At 45.7% G+C, this 24,505-nt stretch overlaps 1 protein-coding gene across 2 annotated transcripts; it reads left to right on the forward strand.

The window, feature by feature from the left end:
• Positions 1-1,765: 1,765 nt before the first annotated feature.
• On the forward strand, positions 1,766-24,353 carry grm1b (glutamate receptor, metabotropic 1b). 2 transcript variants are annotated; one of them, XM_062523697.1, is made up of 9 exons: positions 1,766-2,551; positions 4,757-5,006; positions 9,555-9,790; positions 13,159-13,405; positions 13,812-13,980; positions 15,369-15,495; positions 20,009-20,936; positions 21,579-21,941; positions 22,053-24,353. In XM_062523697.1, the coding sequence occupies exons 1-9, from the start codon at positions 1,837-1,839 to the stop codon at positions 22,543-22,545; spliced, it is 3,528 nt and encodes a 1,175-aa protein (XP_062379681.1). In that variant the 5' UTR covers positions 1,766-1,836; the 3' UTR covers positions 22,546-24,353. The 2 variants fall into 2 exon arrangements, with proteins under 2 accessions (XP_062379681.1, XP_062379680.1); XM_062523696.1 differs by lacking the exon at positions 22,053-24,353 and having other exon boundaries at positions 21,614-21,808.
• The last annotated feature ends 152 nt before the right edge of the window (positions 24,354-24,505 follow it).

Here is a 24,505-nt window from a genome sequence, read left to right on the forward strand (position 1 = left end):
TCCTCCTCAAAATAACACGATGCAGATACCCTGATGTGATGCAGATCCACCTATAGTCTATACCATGTCAGGACCTAAAGTAGGCCTAAAACAGATGACACTCTGCGACATGAATGCATGCTATTGACAGCAAAAATAAACATTAAACAGCTCCTCCGAGCAAAGACAAATACTAATTGGCAATCACCAAGTATGCCTTCCACCTGCAATGAGTTCAAGACAATTCAGTTGTTGTTGCAAACAGCATTTCTGTTGCTGTGCATTAATGCACCATTCTCCCCTCATTTCTGCCCCCAGAGACAGAGTTTGTTTGTGTGTGTGTGTGTGTGTGTGTGTGTGTGTCTCAGAGAGAGAGAGAGAGGGGGGGGGGGCAGGGCTGCAGACAAGAGCAAATGACAAGACAATAGAATTCACAGTATTCTCACTCTACCCTTAAGCACATCTCCTTTAGTGTTTGTCCTTGAATGTCTGCTTTAAAATCTTTCTTAATTTCACAACAGTAGCCTACTTCTATATCCACAAACTGCGTTTCATGATTGCCAATTACCAGGGCATCCATGTATTATCAAGTCCTTTGCATATTGCAGTGCAGTATTAAATCGATCATATTCACTATCTTTTTTGTCGCAAGTTATTCCATTATCATACAGTGATAAGGGGCTGAATCATCACTGCCATTCTTATATCAGCAAAATGTTGACGAAATAATATCCAAAAATGTCACGGTGTCGCCTTTTCAGTGAGACCCATTACACTGGCTATTGGGGTCATTTTGGCTTTTGCGGTTGCTCTGACCCGCTTTTAAGATGCAGTGATTAAGAAAGAGAGAAGGGGGGCACCACCGCTCGTTTTTAGAGTGGCAAAAGACGACGTCCCCGTCTCGCGCGCCAGAAGCAAAGCCGCAGTTCGTAATTGTGAGGCTCGGGAGGCAGGGAGGCATGTGGTGGGCTCGCGCCTCAGGTGAGTACACAGTTCCTCTGAAATGCACTTAATTGACTGCAATTAATCCTGAACAAACTGTCACGTTTTGTCGTCTTTAATGTAGAATATTCTGGCGCGTAATTAGTCCCATTCATGGTGTTTCATTAAGCTCTAACTTAAAGGGTGTTTATGGGTTAGACAGTAACATTTTTTAAATCTTCATCGAAATTAACAAGGTAAACGTTCACATTAGTGGCGTTAATAGTCTAATATTAAAACGTCCCGTTATCTATGTAGGCTAATCAGTTATATCATTTTGGCTTGCTTACATTCAGTTATACCATGACACGGAAAGAGTGCGTAAATAAACATTGCCTAACAAATAAACATAACATATTCTATTTAGACACTGTGATAGGCTATAGGGTGAAAGTGAGGGGGGTGAATCAACAGAACGTCTGAATGAGACAGGAATTGGATTGCAAGGGAGTCTAAACATCTGCAGTCTCAACACTTCTATTGAGTTCAACCTGCTCCGAAGACTAGCGCTGTCCAGCGTGCTGAAATCACAGAATACCCAGTTCGTTTATTGCTCTCCTCGGACAGCTGAGTATTTCTTCCGACTATGAAGGAATGCTTCAGGGTTATTTGGCTTAATGGAATTTGCTACAGCGCACAAGTTTTAGAATGAGGTGAGACCCAGCGGGCACGTCATCCATTCAGGTATTATTTTGGTATGAGAGTGAATTCAGAGCTCTGTGACAATGTCATTAATTCACATTTTCCAACAGGATTTTTAATGAAGAACAACATTAAGACAACAATCAGGTGATGGTTTTCTCCTCAGTTAACTTGGATACAGTGAACACCCGCGCTGCTTGACGACCTTACGGATATGATTTTACCTCTGATGCGATGTGGACTGTGATTAGTATGAGCTCTATCCTTGCTTTACTTTTGCCGCTGGTGCTATTCGGTGGATTCGCTTTCCCAAAGAACATTTATGAGCGGTCTCTGATGCCACGGGCTGCCACACGCTCCGTCGCCCGCATGGACGGTGATATCATCATCGGTGCCCTGTTCTCTGTGCATCACCAGCCCTCGGCCGAGAAGGTTGCGGAGAGGACGTGCGGAGAAATCAGAGAGCAGTACGGGATCCAGCGGGTGGAAGCTATGTTCCACACGCTGGATCGCATCAACGCCGACCCCAACCTTCTCCCCAACATCACTTTGGGCTGTGAGATCAGAGATTCCTGCTGGCACTCGTCCGTGGCGCTGGAGCAGAGTATCGAGTTTATCCGGGACTCCCTTATCTCTATCCGCGATGACCAGGACGGCTCAAAGTACTGCATCGACGGAACTCCCTCTAGCCAGCCCCCGGCTACCAAAAAGCCCATCGCCGGAGTCATTGGCCCGGGATCGAGCTCTGTGGCTATTCAGGTGCAAAACCTGTTACAACTTTTCAACATCCCTCAGATCGCTTATTCAGCTACGAGCATAGACTTGAGCGACAAAACTCTTTACCAGTATTTTCTCAGAGTCGTGCCCTCTGACACACTACAAGCCAGGGCTCTGTTGGACATTGTGAAAAGATACAACTGGACATACGTATCTGCGGTTCATACAGAGGGTAAGGCCCAGTCACCACTTACACAAAGTCTTATTCATATATGTGTGCTCAGCTGGAGAAGCAACAGGAACATATTACAGCTATGAGAGTTGGTTGGGCAATGCCCTAAATACCCCTGTCCCCCAGGTTCTTTGACCGTGTCCTGCAAATGTCTGCGTGTGTGTGTGTGTGTGTGTGTGTGTGTGTGTGTGTGTGTGTGTGTGTGTGTGTTAGTGTGTGTGTGTGTGTGTGTGTGTGTGTGTGTGTGTGTGTGTGTGTGTGTGTGTGTGTGTGTGTGTGTGTGTGTGTGTTAGTGTGTGTGTGTGTGTGTGTGTGTGTGTGTGTGTGTTAGTGTGTGTGTGTGTGTGTGTGTGTGTTTTGTGTGTGTGTGTGTGTGTGTGTGTGTGTGTGTGTGTGTGTGTGTGTGTGTGTGTGTGTGTGTGTGAGCCCCGCTGTGGAGTGGGTCTGGAGTGGACCACAACTAGTCCCAGGGCAAGGACAGTTGGACTGACAAAATAGACAGGGGAGTCACACTCCCCTGGGTTTGTAGCCAAAGTCCAAACAGTGACAACTCCAGAGAGAGAGAGAGAGAGAGAGAGAGAGAGAGAGGGAGAGAGAGAGAAAGAGAAAGTGTAAAAAGAGGGAGAAACAAAAGACATGGAGAGAGAGTTTGATCACCAAGAGACCTTTACAGCTTGGAGAGCTGTATTCATTCAGTGAGCAAAGCTCCTCATGAGTGCTGTGATACTACATGAATACCCATTGCTCACGAGTGTAGAGAGGGATTTCATTCATGTCTCCATTCATTTGCTGAATATAACACCCTGCGAGCTTGTGCAGAGCTTGTCTGCATTTTGACTTCCACAATTGGGCTCCAAGCAGAATTAAATACATGAACAAGTTGTGTTGCAGCTGCTGTGCTGGTGATAGGGGACTCTGTCTGCCATTATTATGTTGTTTTGTCTCCGAGTTTCGGGTGCTGAAACCTCAATCACAGCACAGGCATTTAACTTTTTTTTGGTCCTATTCTGGAAGATTCCATTTGCTGGGACATGCTAGATTAACTCATGCTGTAAACAGTTTCTGGTTCGATAATGTGAATGATAATGCTGTGTGCAGGAGACAGAGCAAATCTCTCAGCTCCACTTTTGTTCGTGATGCATAGCATGTATGTGTCAGTATCGACAGGGTGTGAGCAGCCGGAATGATTCTGCCATTTTCTGAAAATGGAACTACTTGCTACTGGGATCTCATGGGTGTAGGTGGCAGGTAATCTATCAGCCTGTCACTGCAGTCTGGAGGGGAAGCGAGCGAGTTTGTAAACGACTGCTTAAGAGGTCATTTAAAAATATCCCCTCTTTAAGGTGTATCTCCCGAACAGCTTCAAGTGACACCATGCTGTCAGGGGCAGATTATCCCCCCATTTCCTTTATGGAAAAATATGATATTGAAATTCAATTCAGATGAGTTTTTTTTGAGAAACCGCAATAATTATAATGAGCGAATGAATCAGATAGGCACAAAGCAATCTACTGCATGCATAATAGCCCACAGGTGGATCCATAGCCTCAGGGGACATGAATTGCAAAGCAAGTTCATTTAAAATGATGATTCTTCGCGGGTGCTTTGTTTGTGCGGACGCAGGCGAGAATGAGATGGAGAATGAGCATGATATTAGAATTGTCTCCCCCAAGAAGACGCAGTTCCGTCTGTATTGTCTGGGCCGTCAGTCATGCCAGCCTAGAACAATGTAGCTCCATCCTGGCATCCATGATAGAGCAGTGCAGATGTCTCCCGCTGCGACGCTCATTCACATTCATACTCAGTTCATTCACTCATAAGGGCCGCGGAAAAATATGCCGGGGACTAATTTGCCGCGCCAGCATGGAAAATGAAACGATTCCGGAGTCGCAGAGCAATATTGTGTCACCTGTGATTTGGTGTTTTGCATAACTGCTTGAAAATCACAATATAAACAAGCTCCTCCTTGTTCTTCACCCAGGGAATTGCTCAGGTCTGCTGACTGACAGATTACATTTGATTTATCTAGTTACGTACATCTCTCAGGAAGGTGCTGTTTATACCATGCACAGTAGATGCACTTCTATACATATCACCAACACATCATTGCAAAACACCTCTTTCACAGATGTTTTCTGTCAGATTGTTCATAGTAAAGGTGAGCTCCAGTGACCTCTGACCTCTTGACCTCTTCTCCCCGTGCAGGGAACTATGGTGAGAGTGGCATGGAGGCCTTCAAGGAGCTGGCCGCTCAGGAGGGCCTGTGCATCGCCCACTCGGATAAGATCTACAGCAACGCCGGGGAGAGGCACTTCGACCGTCTGCTCAGGAAGCTGCGCGAGCGCCTCCCCAAGGCCAGGGTGGTGGTGTGCTTCTGCGAGGGCATGACCGTGCGCGGCCTGCTCATGGCCATGAGGCGCCTGGGGGTCGCCGGAGAGTTCCTGCTCATCGGGAGGTGAGGAGTGTGTGTGTGTGTGTGTGTGATTGTGTGTGTGTGTGTGTGTGTGTGTGTGTGTGTGTGTGTGTGTGTGTGTGCGTGTGTGCGTGTGTGCGTGTGTGTGTGTGTGTGTGTGTGTGTGTGTGTGTGTGTGTGCGTGTGTGTGTGTGCGTGCGCTTAGGAGAGAGAGAGTAGGGAGAGAGAAATGCTTCACCTTAGGTCCTCAAGTGGAGGTCACTTGGTGGAGGTTAAACTCCAGTGGAGCAACTGCAGGTTGTGGGCAGCATGTGTTTTCTGTTGTCTGGTCTGGAAAACAATGGTGAACCAGATATAGCTGAGTGTGTGTGTGTGTGTGTGTGTGTGTGTGTGTGGGGTGGGAGGTATTATAGCATTTGTAGGTATAGGAGGCCTAACAGGGAAGCTACACAAGGCATGTAACTGAAGCGCTTCACAACGCGCGACGTGTAGCTACCTCCATTGAATACAGTGGAAGCTCATTGTAGCAGTAGACACAACGCGTATGGAACGCTTCAGTTACGTGCCTAGTGTAGCTTCCCTGTAAGAGCTCCAGCTCATGGGCGAGCCACTAGTGTGGGTCTGTAGCTACAGTACAGTGAGTGAATGTGTCCGCATCGTCTTGCATTGTGGTTGGCGAGGTCCATCAAACCTGTGTAGAGCACATAAATATTAGATATTTGGGGGGTATATATACAGACACGTGCACACACACGCACACACACACACACACACACACACACACACACACACATAGACACACGCACTCAACCCCCAGATTCCAGAATATTCATTGCGATTCTAACTGGAGTGTGTGCTCCAGCCGTGGAGAAGCTTGTCCATGAATAATGCATGCGTGAGGAGCAGTCGCTGTGTGTCAGATCACAGGGAGGCTGGCTAATGTGCTGTAGCACCTCCAGCAGGGAGTGGAATGAAGACTATGGGCTCTCCGGCCGCGCTCCCAACCGGGGCGAAGCCTGATTCACGCGAGCGAGCACGCGCGCCGCACACACTCTTTCTCTTTCAGCGAGCGCTTGCCGGGAGAGCGGTGGGGATAACCGCCTTCCACCGCGGAGTCGGGACGGTCCGATTGTCAGCCCCCATCTTCTTCTTCTCCCCCCCCGCCGAGCAGTGTTTCACTCTGTCTCGTAGTGTGAGGTCTGCGGCGTGACCCACAATTGGTTCCGTCACAACAGCAAAGCCCATCACATCTGGTCGGGGGGGAGCTCACAGGGAGCCTGGCAGGGCCGAGCATTTAGGAGCATCATGCTTGATTGCTGCGGTGTGCAAAACGATGGTGGCAGAGATATGAGATGATGGAAGACATTTACGGAGTTCTGGCTCCACTGGAGCCAAGGAAAGCACTCAAAATAGCTACTCCGAAATATTGCGAGTGAGGAAGCTATGATTACTAGAGAGGAGTCTGGTCATATGCCAGATGAGTGCCCAGGATGAAGGGCAACGGAATTCGATGAAGTAGTCTTTTCGATTGCCACCAACACATTACACATTGATAAGACACAAACTCATACGAAATAGGAGAAAACGACACATGATAAAAGCTGCTGGGTGAATAAGACAATATTTCAGTGAGTCCTAGAAATCAGGCTTTTCAGATACGCCCAGAAAACGCAGCCTCTCGGCTGAGGCTGCCTAAATCTCTGTTGCCCCTGGAGGTCCCTGTGGGCTTCTGGAAAGAGAACAGCAACTGGGTGAGGCAGTGTTTTATGGGTCAAGGAGGAGAGAAGGAGGCCTGCAAACAGCGGTGCAGTAAAGCCAGAGAAACTAACAAGCACATTCTGGGCTCGCTAAGCAAGATTTAACCACTAGCGCTGCAGGAATGGTGACTGATGGAACTGTTATATTATCAAACAGGATAACAAATCAGCTGCTGAAACTGTTCGATAAACAAGGAGGATTTAAATTCTGAAATCTTCCAACATTTGTTTAATGGGACTGTGGGGTACTGAATCATGGGAGCTGTCCGTGGTAGCTGTTATTGTTACTGGCATGTTACTGTCTAAATGGAGGATAATGATCAGCTCCTAGCTCTCTGGCTGCATGGTTGAATTATGTACTGTAGGTTTGCTGGATTGTGACTGATCAAGCTGTGCAAGCCAACCTTGACTGGTATGACTGTCATGGGTTTCTGCTACAGTATGTGGATCCACAGATCGCACAGATCTTATCCTTGGCCCCTTGTTGGGCTGCATGTCTATTATCCATCCCTGCTTGAAGCACGGCTAATTAAAGAAGGCTAAGTGTAATTAAAATGATCCTGCTTGGCATTATAATCAGATGTGTTTCATGGATGAACTCAGTCGGTTTTATTAGTGTGTGCTACTATGACCAAATTTCTCACAAATTTAATTTAGCCGATGCAATAATGGAGGCAAAACAATGCATTAGTATTCCTGTTTGGTTTCCAGCACAGTTGAAACAAAACAAACATCTGATTAGTTCAATTGTCACAGGCACGCTTGTGGTTTGTGTTTTGACTCACAACAAAGGTTTCCCACCACTGATCGTCAGCATGCCTTTGTCCCACTGCTCTTTATCATTGTTATTTGTTGTGCCCATTGTGTTTTACTCCATTGATGATTGACCTTGAATAGTCAACAACATAACACGATTGTTAGAATCACATCACCAAACACAAAAAGAGCCAACAATAACATCAGAAAGCCCAACTGCCTTAATTAAACAGCCACTCACTCGTAGCTGGTGTGTATAGTCATCTAAGAATAGGCTGTCCTTGGCATACGTTAGGTGAGGGTGCTGAGAGCCAGATGGTAAGACTCTCGGAGAGAAATGAGTCTCCAGAGTGAGGGAGAGCGAGCCTCCAAAAAGCTGCACTCTCTGCTATCCAGCAAAAAGGGCACGTGTGCTTGATAAAGTGGAACTCATAAAGACATGTGTGGACGAGGACGCTGACCATGTTTACGGCGGCCTCCTCACCTTCTGTCACTTAAGAAATATGGCCGACGGACGCGTCTAATTTCATTTTCTTTAAAATCACTGGCGGAGTGTAAGCGCCTCACCTTGGGCAGTAAATCAGTGGCTGGTGTTTTAGCGCCGATTACGGACCTCCTCGGCGGGGGGAGAGTGCGCAGGGTTTTGATTGGAAACACTTCCTCTGGTTGGGAGGCAGCACGCCCTGCCTTGCCAGAAAATAAGAAGGCACTCTCTGTGGCTTGATAAGATTTTAATGAGTGTGTTTCTTCAGGCATTGTCCTTCGTGGAGAACTGCCTAGTTAGCGTCTGCATCTTGCTGATATTAGATGTTCCGCGCAGATGGATCGGCAGGGACCGCTCGAGCCCCCTAATCGAGTCTCATTGTGCCTCCGTGAATGGCAGGACGAGGAGATGGACCGAATCGGGGTGACCGTGTGAAACTTTCCTTTTTTTCTATGCATAGAAACGACTAAGATTGGAGGGTTTTTTGTGTGAAGTTTTGATTTGTTCCACCATCAGACAGTGTAATCCCTCAGGGAAAGACAAGGGGACAGAGGGGGAGAGGCATTTGCACAGAAGAGGACCTATTTCAATGTTCATGGTGGAGCCAAACAGCTGTCAGATGGCTTCGCTCACCCAACGACACGGTTGGGGGGGGAAAAAGCCCAGCTGCAAAAACTTGTTCCAATATTTCCAGGATCTTTTGCGGCATTCTGTGAGGTTGAAAGGGAAAACACTCCCAGATTGGGGGCTGTCAAGGCCGACTTTGTGAGCTTTGCACAGAAGCCCTTTTACAAACAAAGGGTCTGTGATCGCTCAATTCATCCCAGCCCAGAACATTCATGCCCAGCGAGATTGTCTCCCTGTCTTATCCTGTGTGGGTCTTTGTGTGGGTCCCCATGTGAGTGTGTGTATATAGTGTCTGTCTATGTGTGCCTGTGTGTGTGTGTGTGTGTGTGAGTGTTTGTGTGCCTGTCTGTTCATCCCTGTGTGTGCCTGCGGCTGTTTCTATCTGTCCATCTCTTTGATTGTGTGCATGTGGGTGTGAATGACTGCTTGTCCATCAACCTGTCCACACTGCACTTTGTGTGTGTGTGTGTGTGTGTGTGTGTGTGTGTGTGTGTGTGTGTGTGTGTGTGTGTGTGTGTGTGTGTGTGTGTGTGTGTGTGTGTGTGTGTGTGTGTGTGTGTGTGTGTGTGTGTGTATGTATGTGTGTGTGTGCGTGTGTGTGTATTTGTGTGTGTACTATATGTGTGTATATGTGTGTGTGTGTGTGTGCGCACACACGTGCACAGGAGGTGTGTGTTACTCTGAGCCTAAGTGTAAACCTCAGGTGTTGCTTCCCCACTCGTTGGCTCTTCTCCCTCTCTCTCTCTCCCTCATCACACTCAGCTCCGAGCACCTCTGATTTCTCCTGCATCGAGCAGAAGCAGGAAAACACAGAACTAGGCCAGCGTTCCCGAGGGGTGTCAGCGAGCCTGTCCTGCACTCGCTTCTAATTCAAAGGCTTGCAGGTGCTCGGCACCGACTCTGATAATTAGCGCGTAATTACATTCTGACCTTTTGACCTTTCAAACCTTTGACCTTCCCACGCAGTGATGGCTGGGCGGACCGAGACGAGGTGGTCGAGGGTTACGAGCTGGAGGCGGTGGGTGGCATCACCATGAAGCTTCAGACGGAGGAAGTGACCTCTTTCAACGAGTACTTCCTGAAGTTGAGGCTCAACACCAACACGCGGAATCCGTGGTTTGCTGAGTTCTGGCAACACCGGTTCCAGTGTCGCATCCCAGGACACCCACAGGAGAACACAAACTACTACAAGAACTGCTCAGGTAACAGAACCAAACACACACTGGAGAACATTACGGAACTTAGGTCCAGCAACAGATACAGTTTTAAAGGTTTTAGAACATGCACTATTGCCCTTATACCTGCAAAACCCTGACTGCCTAGTAAGGCTGGCAGAGGTATTACAGTTGTAAGACAATATTCTTGCCCTAAATCCTTTAAGATTTTATGGCTTTACCTGCATAAATGTCTGTTGTAAACATGTCATACAAATAACATAACATGTTTTATGTCTGTTTGTCTCCCTTCAATATTCTGCCGACAAAAGGTGATCTAGGTAAATTGAGTTTTTATGCCACGTTGGCAATAGTATTTCACACGGACCTCCAAAGTAGATCACTTTATGCTCTAGCTCACTTGAAACAATGCTCGGAAAGCATGCTTTCAAAACAGAGAAGACATCACACAAACTCACATCAGAGACAGGTCTGACAGTCTGCGATATATTTACGTTTCTGAGATACTTTGACACAATTACGACTGTTTGGGCTCGAGGCCTGTACATCAAAGAAATATCAATCACAGATAGACTAGAAAGCCAGATGATTTTAGTGCTGATGTGTAAACGTAAATATAAACAGGCATGTTGAGCACATTTTACCTCATGTAATAATGTACACGTAGCATAACGTAGCATACTGTTTTTCATCATTGTTTGATCATATTAGAGTAATTAACCACCAGCACCCACCGTGTGCTTTCTATGTATCTTCTCCTCTCTTGAAAACAATCCTGTTTTCCCTCCTTCCCTTCTTACTTCCACTCTTCTCCTGTTGAACATGAGGCCATTCACCCCTCTGCTCTTGTCCACACTAAAGTTGTAGCTGCACCAGACACATCTGTGACTAGTTCTGTAACAGATATGCAGTCATAGTCTCCTGTTCTGTTGCCTTTATTATGTTTTTTGATCTAGAGCTCCAAGATGGTAAGTGTGTTTTCAGATGGGCTACACTGAACCACTTCACCTCAGGAATATACATAGAGGTCGACTGATATACTATAAGTATCAGTTTAGTGAGAACTCTTTCTCAATTGTAAGATATGCATTGCCAAGTAGCAAAAGCTAATGTGAGATCCTTCGAGGAAGATTAGTGGAAGATTGATTGTTGGATAAGTTTAAAATAGTAAAAGGGATCTTTGATATCCGGGTCCAATAATATATATCTGTTGACCTCTACTATATGCAGTTATTGGGATGTTGATGTGCACTGTTATGAGAACGCTCTAAGATAAGGTTTCGTTGACACGTTTTGTGTATGTTATTACACGTTTCTTTTGGAGATCCCAATAACATGTGTATGATGCACTGCAGTAGGCGCCCACTGGCTGTGCTGCTCTTTGCATGTGGGGAGGATCACTGGATAGAGTTATGATGTAGAATACATGGTTGTGTGTGTGTGTGTGTGTGTGTGTGTGTGTGTGTGTGTGTATGTCTGCACCTCACTGAGTTTGTCCACAGAGCAAGGTATGTGAGGATTATCACATGTATTTGTATGTGTGTGAGTGAGTGTGTGTGTGTGTGTGTGTGTGTGTAGTGGAGAGAGTGTGTGTATAATGGATGAAGCCGTATGATCACCTCACTAGGGGGCCCAGAGCTGTGCGATGCACATGGTAGTTCTGCCTGTAATGAGGACACACTCACATTAGCGCAGTCCGATCTGATTCCGCATAAATTCACTAAGCGACAAACACAAGATGACATCGGACATATGATACTGTGGGTCAAAGAAATGAGGGAAAGATTAGACCTTGTTTAAGAGCTCTAAAGAGAACAATTTAATGTTTTATATTTGATTCCTTGTCTCTGTTATAGAATAGCATGTTAACAGAGAGAAAATCTGAAGATAAACGTGGAAAATTAATATAGATAATTTGCATATACTTTTAGCACAGACCTGATGTTTTAATCACTCCTTTGCATAATGATGTAAAATGGACGGTTCAACCAGTTCAACCACAGTGACTCAGCCATCTGTATTAAATTTTTTTAGATGTACTGTGTCAATCATTGTTACTTTATCTTCAGAATGTGGGCTACAATGAGGTTTCTCCTCTTCTCTGAGAACAGGCATTGGGTTGATTTGACCCACTCACTATCAGTGTATCTGCATAAGCAACTTTGCCTCACTGCAGTCCTCAGGGATTGACATAATCAAGTTTATTTAAAAGGAGGTCGCCTACATCAATAAAGTCTTATGAAAAATAATACATCACAGTTTGCTTTGAAGATTTCAGAAAGTAGGGCAGCGACAACACTGCATGTCTTGGTCCATGTAGCACTCCCCCCCCCCCACCGCACCCCACCCCCCGCGCTTGCTTCCCAGAGTGCAATGCTTTACTGTAGTTGATATCTGGTGTTAATGGCGGGATCATTTGTAGATCGCCTCAGCCTATTAGTATTCATTCGATAGATAGCATATGGGTCCAATACTCTGCAGGAAGAAGAGAACACCTAAAACCAGATGATTCAGCATGCCATTTGAATTTTAAAGTATTTTATGCGGCAACGTGTGGAGAACAGTCACACAGTGTGGTGTTGAAAAAGACATAAATCACACAAATATCAGCTAAATGCTTATTAGTGCTTCTAGCCGGCTTGACGTCAAATAGGCTTGTTAATTGATAGGGTGTCCTTTGAAAGACCTCTCTGTTGTTTTATCGCCCTCTGTCTCATTATTTTTTTCCCAGACAAAGCCTCGGGTCGCACAAAGGGGGGGGGGGGGGGGGGGATGAGGGGCGGGGTAGGGCACAGGAGTACACAAATAAATGTTTAATATGCTTTCTCAATTAATAATAATGTCACCATAATGTCCATTACTAATTAAATGCTGAGTCGGGTCGCAGAAACGTTTTTTTTCCCTCCTGCTCCATGGTAACCAAGCGTGCCTTTGATGCGCTATTTCATGGCTGCGTCTCCTTTGATGCGCATTCCCACAGAAAGCAGTCCTGTGTGCTCTGGTGCCCATGGCTCCGACATAACAGCAGCTCTTTGGACACCCTATCAGCACCTCTTATCTCATTTGCACACTGTAGCAGCATTATGGGTTTTTTGGCTGTGTAAAGAAGAGGCTTGAAGCTGTACCCTCATTTTAACCCCCCCCCCCCCACAAGGTTAAAATATCGTAGAAACTTTTTTTAAAAAACACGGTCTCCTCATTAATGTGAACTAATACAGCTTTTGTTTTTTTGTTTATCAGATGCTATAATTCTGCAGTGTTTTTTGCTGGTTTTTATAGCATGGTATTATTGTGTAACCAAACATGGGTAATTATGCAGTATTTTAAAAAACATACAAAATGTCACCCCCAAGCCCCTGTTCTAATCAGCCTCCGTGGTCTCCTTGTATTGGCAGGTTACGAGAGCCTGGAGGACAACTATGTGCAGGACAGTAAAATGGGATTTGTGATCAATGCCATCTATGCCATGGCTCATGGCCTCCACGACATGCACCAGCACCTGTGCGATGGTGAGGGTGGACTGTGCGAGGCCATGGACCCCATCGACGGCAGCAAACTCCTCGACTTCCTGCTGAAGACCACCTTCTCGGGCATTTCCGGGGAAGACGTCTGGTTCGATCACAATGGTGACTCACCTGGCAGGTGAGTTTGGGGGAAAACTGGCGTTCAGGGATCTAATCACACAGAGCGTGGTATAATTTGACCCTAATTCACCTTATAAAGGCCTGGACTCATTGGGGATTGTTTCCAGTTGTTGTGTAGACTTAATAATTGTGGAACCTTTGGACCAGCCTTTAATCAATTGGTATTGATCACTATGGGAGTCCCACTTTGTCACCAACGCTGTAAGCTGATATATTAGCCTTTTCTCCAACCCTGTTGAAAAATGTTGTTTCATCTTCATCATTTTTATTGGAGAGAAAAGGTCATTTTAAAGATAGGAAAGCCCTCTGAAAGCACGATTTATGTCACCTTTGTAAGTGCTTTGCCGTAAGTCGAGTTAGGAAGTATCCATGTGCTGATGGCACATCTTTATCTCCCACATCAGGTATGACATCATGAACCTGCAGTATGCGGACGCAGGTGTTTTCGACTACATCAACGTGGGCTACTGGCACGAGGGCATCCTGAGCATCGACGACAACATGATCCAGATGAACCGCAGCGAGATGGTCCGGTCCGTCTGCAGCGAGCCCTGCTCCAAGGGCGAGATCAAGGTAAGCCCTCGGCTGCCCCTCACCCCGTGGACCTCCCGAGGTTCTGCAATCCTCCAGCCTTATCCCGCGGTAAAGATCCTTTTAGTCTTATCCGTCAGCCCAGAAACCCCAGCGGTCGTGCTGCTCGTTGCAGTTCTGCTGCACCTTTTTTCAACAGAATCCTTCTAGACCTGCCCCTGATTCAGCTAAGCCCCGGAAAGCCCTGTGAAAAGGCTAATCTGAAAAGTTTCTTGTTGAATTTGTTGAGCAAACAATATAATATTTGGTTAGCTCTTCAAGAGGACAATTTGTTTTAGTCGGTGAAAATGTAAACCTATAATTGGATGAATGATTACAGTTTTAATTTGTATACTTGGAGTTTATTCTGCACTGAAAGCAGAATAATTCAATCCTCTCCACAGACAAATGTGCAATGGCTTGTCTGTTAGCACATACAACCTTACAGTGTTGAAAAGTCACTGAAACAAGGCTGTAGCCATGGTGCCACCATTGGGGGGGGGGGGTTAAATGCTAAAGGAGAGAAATGACAGAGAGAAGGCAGTGTGTAATTTCTCAGAAATAATGACCAATCATTGGAATAACATTGGAATTGTATAATTCCATGGTATTCTATACCATTTCACATGGCAGGGCGGGGGAGAGGGGGGTCCCTCTCAAAGTATATTAGTATATTATGATTAGCCTTGCACTAAAATACTACCATTGCTCTGTCCCTGAACCTGCAGAATTACGCTGTCATGACTCTCAGGCTAAGCAATCATGTAGTTATGGCTCAGTGGAGATCAAGGTCATCGGCAAGGTTAATTGGCCTTGTTCTCCTTGGTTCACAGCATTTCACTTCCCCGATCCAGACTGAGTTCATTAACGCAGCCATAAGGTGTGTGACGTGTTAACTATTAAAGCTCAGGATTTGGAGAGGGTAGGTAGGTAGCAGCAGTCAAGGGCTGCATTTATATTGCATTCATCTGGGCAGCCCTTCTTCATTAGAGTGAATCAGAGTAGATGTAGGACACATGATTATCAGCACCCAGGTTCCCCTGTGGAATTACAAGAGCTTAGGGTCAATGTGGACAGGATATAGCTTTTTGTCACTGCTACTGATGTACCATGGCTATTACACTGGGACTGCTATAGTTACATTGCTATTACATGCAATAACATGGTTATTGTGTAATGAACATGATCTAAAATAAGATGGGTGAACATAAATGCCTATCACAATCTTGATCATATATTAATATAATTGCCCTCATTTTAAATGCTCCATTGTATACATTTGTCAAAGATAAAACAAGATAACAATGCACTCAGTGACAGTAAATGCTCCAAAGACATGGTGTGCATTGTAACGTTAAGTAAGCTTCTGATGCCTGGACTCTCCTGTGCAGGTGATAAGGAAGGGGGAAGTGAGCTGCTGTTGGATCTGCACCGCCTGCAAGGATAATGAGTACGTCCAGGATGAGTTCACCTGCAAGGCCTGCGACCTGGGCTGGTGGCCAGACGAGGAGCTCCAAGGTAGGCTACAGCAGAGCCACGCCCCCCTCTCTCTCTCTCTCTGTATGTGATTGGAAGGATGCCCATTCTTTATGGCTGACTCCATCTGTCTCTCTACGACCGTATGTACATTACTTACTTTTTTCCTCTGTCACTTCATCTCTGCCACATCCTCTCTCTGTCTTTGCCAATATATCCCTCCAGAGTGCTTTTAGGCGTCGTGATACTTTCACCACTGCCATGCTAAATCCATCTCCGTGCAATCACAGCAAGTCTGTGTTTCCGAAAATTACCATAAGGAGCTTAACAGCGCAATTGTGTTCTCTGGTGTTTATTGCCCGCTGGGACGATTGTCCTTGTCACTTACTTGTGACTTGATCCAAAAAGTTGTCCTTGGAACAAAATCTCAACTAGACATTTACAGCAGTGGAATTGCTATGCTGTCACTGAAAATGTTCCCGATGCTCCCGTAATTGGACATAATATGCGGAAAGTCTGATCTCGGGACAGTCTAACGTGGCACACCGCTGCCCCCGGTTCAGTTAGACACATTCTCCCAGTGACCTGAATGACTCATACAAATCACTAATGATTTTCTTGAAAAGCGGGTGAATGTGTGTGTGTGTGTGTGTGTGTGTGTGTGTGTGTGTGTGTGTGTGTGTGTGTGTGTGTGTGTGTGTGTGTGTGTGTGTGTGTGTGTGTGTGTGTGTGTGCGTGGGGTCTTTAGCCGTGTAAGGGGGGCCGACACACAGAGGAGAGGAGAGGAGAGGAGGGAGGACATTAGGCTGTCACTCCCCATATGCGCTAGCTCCAGCCTGTGTAACATTAGCATGGCCAAGCTCGAGGTGGTGAACCCGTAATGTCCTATTTCCAGAGCTTTCCCATGGCACTTGAAGGCCATTCATCATCCTAACTGAGACTCTCCCTCCCAGCCTCCTCCTGCTCCTCCTGCCTGCCTGACAGGCCCACTTCACACTCCAGCAGCCTGTCCTATTTTCAAAGGCCCTCCATAACGCTCAAAGACAATGCAGCATCTTTACAGGATGCCCTATATGCATACGTGTGTTCAGCACCAATCTTGGATCTCCTGTAAGAAGCCGGTGTAACTTAAGAGGGGGGGTTTGCGACAGATGTATCCGCCGGAGCTGACCCTGTCAGAAGGGATGTCATTGGCAACGCGGGCCACCTGTCACTCACCTCAGGTGTGAGCTCCAAATGACAGAGACAAAGCATGACAGGTGCAGATCAAACGGTGTGGCAAAAATGAAAACAGGAAGTCTAGGAGGAATACAAATCTGGCAGTGATACAGCGAGAGACAGAATGAGTGGTGAGGCAAACATGGACATGGATAAGATTAGTACTGGGCTTTGACAGGTTTTTTTTCGCATTGTCACATTTTGGCACAGATTAACATTAGCATTAACAGTCCAACGTTATTGATGAAAACACTGTGAATCTCAGCTGACGTTACTGACAAGATGACATTATTGTCTGGTTTAATTTGGTATTGTCTGCGTCAAGGAAAACACATTAGTAAACATGTAGAAAACTAGAACTAGAACTGGCCTAATTAAGCTCAACTCCATTAAAACATAAAGTCAGTTCAATCACTTTGAATCCATTAAACAAATAAAGTAATTGGAGGTATTTATGAGCAATTATGTGCCATGTAAATGTTTGTATTTAATTAATGTTAATTCAGGAAATGTGTGAGTATAGATCTGAATAATGACTTTCTGAAATATGTTAGTTTTTCTCAGTCGCTTTGATGCATTTCTCAAATCATCATTAACGTTTGTATAACAGTAAGTGCATTTCTCGAAACAATGTGTACAAACTTCACCACACAGTGGATTACCTACAAAAGCATTTATTGTAACATGCACAAAATGTTGTTTTCTTCAGTCGCTTTGGCACATTTTTCAGAACCGAATTGAAATTCTCAAAACTTCTTGTTCAAACTCCATATCATATTATCTCTTGTGCACATCATAATCTTGTACAGTCAATGCTTTAGAACATCCACTGTACTAGTACATGCAAGTGATTATGTACACATCATAATATACATTATAGATTACACCATTTATGCAGTGGGCCTACTGTTTGTACTGCAGTTTGTTATCAGACTTTGTATTCACTGTCATACAGGACAGAAAGTCCAGACTGTTTTACTGTACAGCAGTCCTTTCTAAAATAAATCATATTAGAAATCAATTAATGCACAGCCTAAATGTTCTGGGGGGAAGGACTACTCAACAGAGAACCTGTGTAATGTATTTTGAATGACATGACATTAGCAACTGATAATGTGAAGAACAGCAGACAATTACACCCAAGCAATTGCATGGATGTGAAAGCATTTGCTGATTGTTCGAAGTAATGAGAAATGCAGTTATGATGTGGAGGCTTGAACTAGTTTGAGAATTTCCGAGAAATGCACCAAAGCGACTGAGGAAAAAAACTGTAATGTGGTGACTAATAGGCCTGGAAAAACAACAAAATATCTACCTTTCCAAACACTGGAAAAACAACAAAATATCTACCTGTCCAAACGCTGGAAAAACAACAAAACATCTACCTGACCAAACAGTGGGAAAACAACAAATATCTACCTGACCAAATACTGGAAAACAGAACAAAACTAAATATATTTCACCATTTGCTGGGACAACAGATCAATAAAAGGTCAACGGCATTTGGCTAAAAAAAAACATTTCCCTTTGGATTGTGCAGAGTATAAATTCAATCAGCAATCTCATCCATTTACATTTATGTTGCATCTTAATCAAGGAGGATGTGAACTACAGTAGTACAGGGTCGCTGTTCTTAGATAGATGGATGGATAGATAGATAGATGGATAGATGGATGGATAGATAGATAGATAGATAGATAGATAGATAGACAGACAGATAGACAGACAGATAGAAAGTAGAATCTCATTTTTAGCTCAGCACACCTTAATAAAACACCTACTGTACATTGACACAGTAGCCTGAAAGCGCTACACTTGGCCAAAACTTGTCTCAGTCATTTTCTAGAGGAGGTGATGGTGAAGGTGATGTAAGCAGTGCTAATGTCTTGCTAACTTTGGCAGGTCTAGTCCATAAGCCCCTCCAGTTAATGTGCTGTGCACACACAAAATAATTGGCAGGCAAGCGTATATGTCTCTTTGGATCTAGCCTTATTTGTTCAAACAGCCTGACCGTGTTAAAACTACTGTTGCCGATTACTGAGCCTGGGACCATGCCAGAGCCTGTTTTCATCTCAGGGGATCTTCTACAATAGCTGTCAGATAGAATACACAGTTTAGCTGAAGTACTCAACACAACCATCAGTGGAAACAGCCTCAAGTTGAATGTTTTTGTGCATTTAGTTACCTTTCCACCAATCATATACTCAATTGAATTAACCTACTGTACATTCACATTTCGGCTCATTTAGACTGTTTTAGCAACATGCAACTGAGGAACAATCATGCTACAAGAATAAGTGCAAAAGTATTCATTCAGCCAATTTGACAAACTCCAAAGAGCAGATAGAATATCTCTACATGTAAACACGAGAGCATTTAGGCCTATTTCATCTAATGCTATTCAAACAGCAACCAGTATTTAACTGGTACATGACCAAACAGAAAGAAACATTTTCAGTCAGCTGTTAGCTCCGATAGCGATAGCAGCATTTCAGCAGCATCTGGTCGGGTGGCTGTAGCAGAGCAGCACTAAGGGGCCTACTGTAAGTGGAGCACGGCTGGTGGACGGACACTCCACCGCTCCGTTGCACTCTGCTGCTGCTGCGGCAGCGTCTCTCGCGCTGGGCCGGGCTCCATCTCGCCGGCCGGTCCTCCGCGGAGAGAGGACCTGTTTATTTTTAGTTGGACTGGAAACCTACTTCGGCTTTTTGGTGCATTGGAGTGCTGGGCACACAGACACAGGCATGGGTTTTTAAAACAGAAAAAAGAAAAAAAAAATCAGCAGCAGCGTGGCAATCCAACGAAAAATTCCACGGCCATTTTTAATTCATGGCCAACTGTGTGCGAGAGCGGGTCCCAGCACCCTCCCCGGGCTGCTTCAGTATTTTTATGAGTATAAATATATAATGGCCACTGCTCTCAGCGGGTCATATGTACGGGAAGAGATCCGGGTCTTCTTCAATCACTCTGACATGCTTTTGTCTTCAGCTCTGACTGAAAAACATAAAAAATTGACTGAAAGTCAAATGAGACACTTCAGTAACATTTGTCATGATTTTTTTAACATGGGCTCCTCGCAAGAATATGCCCTACTTGACATCAGTTGGCACATTTTGGGGATTAAAATTGTATACTTCTCCTCAGCTCTGGAAAATCACTGATGCACTCACTTTGAACACCGCAATTCACTTCATATTCATTATTACCAAATCATTATTTCATCATCTCAGACAGTGTTATCCATTTATTCATTAGAATCTTTTCAAGCATGCATATTTATACCTTCTCAATAGCTCACCTAAATAACAAGTTTCTTTCGTCTGCTCTGTGTGTCCAGTCTGTGAGGCCATCACCCTGCGGTACCTGGAGTGGAGCAACCCGGAGTCCATCGTGGCCGTGGTCTTCTCCTGCCTGGGCATCCTGGTCACCAGCTTCGTCACCTTCATCTTCATCCTCTACAAGGACACGCCGGTGGTCAAGTCGTCCAGCCGCGAGCTCTGCTACATGATCCTGGCCGGCATCTTCCTGGGCTACATCTGCCCCTTCACGCTGATCGCCCGGCCCACGGTGGCCTCGTGCTACCTGCAGCGCCTCCTGGTGGGCCTCTCCTCGTCCATGTGCTACTCGGCGCTGGTCACCAAGACCAACCGCATCGCCCGCATCCTGGCCGGCAGCAAGAAGAAGATCTGCACGCGCAAGCCGCGCTTCATGAGCGCCTGGGCGCAGGTGGTCATCGCCTCCGTGCTGGTCAGCATCCAGCTCACGCTGGAGGTGACGCTCATCATCCTGGAGCCGCCGTCGCCCGTCAAGTTCTACCCCAACATCCGCGAGGTCTTCCTCATCTGCAACACCTCCAACGTGGGCATGGTGGCGCCGCTGGGCTACAACGGCCTGCTCATCCTCAGCTGCACCTACTACGCCTTCAAGACGCGCAACGTCCCCGCCAACTTCAACGAGGCCAAGTACATCGCCTTCACCATGTACACCACCTGCATCATCTGGCTGGCCTTCGTGCCCATCTACTTCGGCTCCAACTACAAGATCATCACCACCTCCTTCTCCGTCAGCCTGAGCGTCACCGTGGCGCTGAGCTGCATGTTCACGCCCAAGATGTACATCATCCTGGCCAAGCCCGAGCGCAACGTGCGCAGCGCCTTCACCACCTCGGACGTGGTGCGGATGCACGTGGGCGACGGCAAGATCGCCTGCCGCAGCAACAGCCTCATCAACATGTTCAAAAGGAAGAAGGACGGCTCCGGTACCAAGTAAGTCCGCCGTTCCCGTTCCCGCTCCAAAACTTCCCGAGCTCGCTAACCAGCCAGCCGGAGAAGCCGGAGAGAGACGCGCCTCCGCCTTGCCTATCTGTTGCTCACCCTCTTGCTGCCGATCCTCGGGGAAGCAGGTTTGGGAAGCTCCCGATTAATTCAGGCGGTGCTCCAGACAGGGGTTAGGCCTCTTAAGGTCAGGCCTCAATTAAAGTCTCCCGCAGACATCTCTCATTGGCAGGGTTGAACGCAATTAAAGCCCAGATGTCCCGCGAGGACGCAGCAACAGGGTTCAGGCTGAGCTGAGTTTGAGTTATGGAAGTTTTTCATCATTAATTAAAAGTAGTTTGATGGAGCAGAAACTCCACAGAAGCTTAAAATTGGATCAGCTTACCATCAATTATTGACATGACACAGTCAACTTCTAAACAAAACTTAGTATACGCCAATCAATTTTTGTGTAGTGTTACATTTTATAACTTATTGCTTTATTACTACTTATTAATAGTATTTGGTGAATTATGAATTCTTGCTGGACAGCAATAAAAGAAGTATTATGTTTTTTACATGAACCAGAAATGTTTTATGTCTTCACCTTTCTGGGTTCCTGTGAAATAACAGCTGTCTTTATTCTGTTCATAGTTCTAATGGAAAGTCTGTGTCATGGTCTGAACCAGGTTCAAGACATCCTCCGAAAGGAGAGCACATGTGGCACAGACTATCAGTTCATGTGCGGAAGCCCGAGACCAGCTCCAATCAGACAGCAGTCATCAAACCCTTAACTAATACCTGCCAGGGCTCTGGCCTGGACTACTCAGACCTCAGCACCAAGACTCTGTACAACGTGGCCGAGGAGGAAGAGAGCGAGCCACTCCGATACAACCCCCCTCCGCCCAGCCCCCCCATGACGGCCCTCGTCCAGCCGTCGCCCCGGCCGCCCCCCCACGCGCCGCAGGCGGGCGGAGGAGGAGGGGGGGCAGACCTGGATCCGTTCTTCGCCCCCGAGCTGCCTCCGAGCAGCCCCCTCCCTCCCCCCCAGCACCTCAGCGCCCACTCCCCACAGGAGACCTCATCCTTCTTCTGCCCCAGCCCCCTCCCTCCCCCCAAGCACCTCAGCGCTCACTCCCCCCAGGAGACCTCGTCCCTCTTCTGCCCCAGCCCCCTCCCCTTCCCCAGCCCGCTCCCCAGCCCCAACCCCAACCGGAGCGACATGATCAGTCTGCCCGGCAACGGCGGCCGGCCGGTCTACCACCAGTCCCCGCACCTCATCCAGTCCCAGCCGCTGCACCTGGGCGAGTACAGCGAGCCCACCTCCCCGCTGGAGGACGAGGAGGTGGAGGAGGAGGGCGAGGGGGAGCGCTTCGGCCTCCTCCACGGCTACATGTACGACAACGCCCAGATCCACGACGAGGAGGAGCTGGTCAACATCAAGATGGCGATGGAGGACTCGCTGGCGCTGATGCCGCCCTCCCCGTTCCGAGATTCGGCGGGCTCCGGGAGCCCCATGCCCAGCTCGCCCGTCTCGGAGTCGGTGTTGTGCACCCCTCCGAGCGGGACCTACGCGTCGGTCATCTTGAGAGACTACAAACAGAGCTCCTCTACGCTGTGAACTGGGCAAGACCTCCACGTGTTCAGTGCCACGCGCCATTGTCATTCACCCTCTGTTAGAGCGCTCGGCGAGTTCGGAAAAGGAATACTACAATCATGATCAGAACAAGATAGTGTTTACAGACACCAGTTGAACTTTTACTCACGAGATCAGACTTTCAACCCCAGTGAACGGTTGTCACTGCACCTCTCTTTCCTTTCTACCCCTTCTTTGCCCTTATCGACTTACACCTTGTCAGACGTTTTAAGATAGAATGATGCATAGCACTTATTATTTCTTATGGAAACATGCACAGACATAGTCATACACCAACATTTTCTCATAATAAGACACCGATACATTCATGCGCATACGCACGTAGGCATGAATATACACGTGCACAGAGGGGCATTCACACACTCACACACAGAGGCATAGACACACACACACACACACACACACACACACAGATACATGCACACTCACAGTCACAGTCACAGACACAGACATTTACAATTCATAAGTACATACACTGCACACACATATTTCAGTGTGACAGTTCAGATTAGGGCTCAGTGGTGACCGTATTTCTAGTAGTTGAGAATGAGACTAATCCAAAGGTCATGAAGCCTTTCAGGACACAGTATTAGTAGCAGTTCCAGTGTGTTCATGTGAAGAATGATTGGGTTGGACCATGTCTGTTTCAGGTTGTGCTATGTATGAATGTTCACTGTCATTTATATTAAAGGACGGAACCTTTCAGAACCAAACGTGTGAGTTAGATTAGGAGTAAGGTAAGGATTGACAGATAGGGATTATATTAGTTGCACATATTCAGACACAGCCATTTTTACTTTTTATGATCGTAAAATACAAATGATTTCTTAGACATGCTATCCTCTTTTTGAAAAACATGATGGCGTTTTTACGAAAGGGACAGTTAATTCCTGTGAAAATATTTCATATGAGAATGCAAAGATGCGCTGTATGAAGAATTTTAATCTGTTTTGGAATGTGATTATTACATTCGTTCGGTGCAATAACATGATTCATTTTCAACAAAGTGAAGGATGTAAACGGTATATATTTTATGTATGCGTATAAAAAGAATACTAAAACTGAAACACCAGTCTGTATTGAAAATATAGCATCACATTCTTTTGAAACAATGCCAACTGTACATGTGGTAGCAAATTGGGGTATACCGTCTATAGAATATAGTATATGCCATTTAGATAAACATTACAGACATGGCAAACTAGAGATAATGTTTAAGTGCCAACCTACCTACTGTCAATGTCATTGTAACATTAATTTATCTAATTTATTTTTTAACATTTGTAATATTATGATACATATGAGATTATGGTTTCTTCCTAATTGTATGTTTTTAATGAGATTTCTGAATATTTTAAGATGATAATAATAATAATATGAATATTAATACTGACTTGTCATAAAATATTGAATGTATAGGCTTGTGTTGGGGTAACTTTTAGGGTATACATTAAGTAGTGTTAGTGTGAAATGCTTTAAGTTTTCTATTCAGTAAAAAGACTTTTGGTATTTGCTTAGATTAGGCCTAGTTCCTGTTTTCTGAGTCAGTACCTTAGTTGTGAAGATGATATATTAAAACTTAATCAATGCTATGATGATTTTGGAAAATAAATTGATGTGTAGCCTATCAAATCTAGACTCAGTAATAACGCCATGTGTTATTTAAAACATGGGTATTTGTATCATTTCAAGAGCATCACCACCTTGTCATAGCTACGATTAAAAATTAAAGTGTTTTGTCAAAGTAAATGATATTAAATATTGTTTTGTAATACTGCGTCCTCAGGAGTTCTTATCACAAGCTGTTATCTGACGTCTTCCTCTTCTTTTAAATCATATGTATTTTTATTGATTACTTAAGAGGTGCTGAGAGGGCCGTGTCCTTGTGTGAGTTATGCATCCCTTCAGATATCTCCACAGGTCT

The sequence above is a fragment of the Sardina pilchardus genome, chromosome 20 (genome assembly GCF_963854185.1).
Source record: "Sardina pilchardus chromosome 20, fSarPil1.1, whole genome shotgun sequence".
In the NCBI taxonomy this organism is placed as follows: Eukaryota; Metazoa; Chordata; class Actinopteri; order Clupeiformes; family Clupeidae; genus Sardina; species Sardina pilchardus.

What these genes read in the sequence shown, in the direction of transcription:
- grm1b (XM_062523697.1), top strand. Translation starts at nt 1,837, where the DNA reads ATGTGGACTGTGATTAGTATGAGCTCTATCCTTGCTTTACTTTTGCCG. An exon ending in ATCTGCGGTTCATACAGAGG is followed by an intron (nt 2,552 to 4,756) that starts GTAAGGCCCAGT and finishes CTCCCCGTGCAG; the next exon opens with GGAACTATGGTGAGAGTGGC. An exon ending in AAGGACGGCTCCGGTACCAA is followed by an intron (nt 20,937 to 21,578) that starts GTAAGTCCGCCG and finishes TTCTGTTCATAG; the next exon opens with TTCTAATGGAAAGTCTGTGT.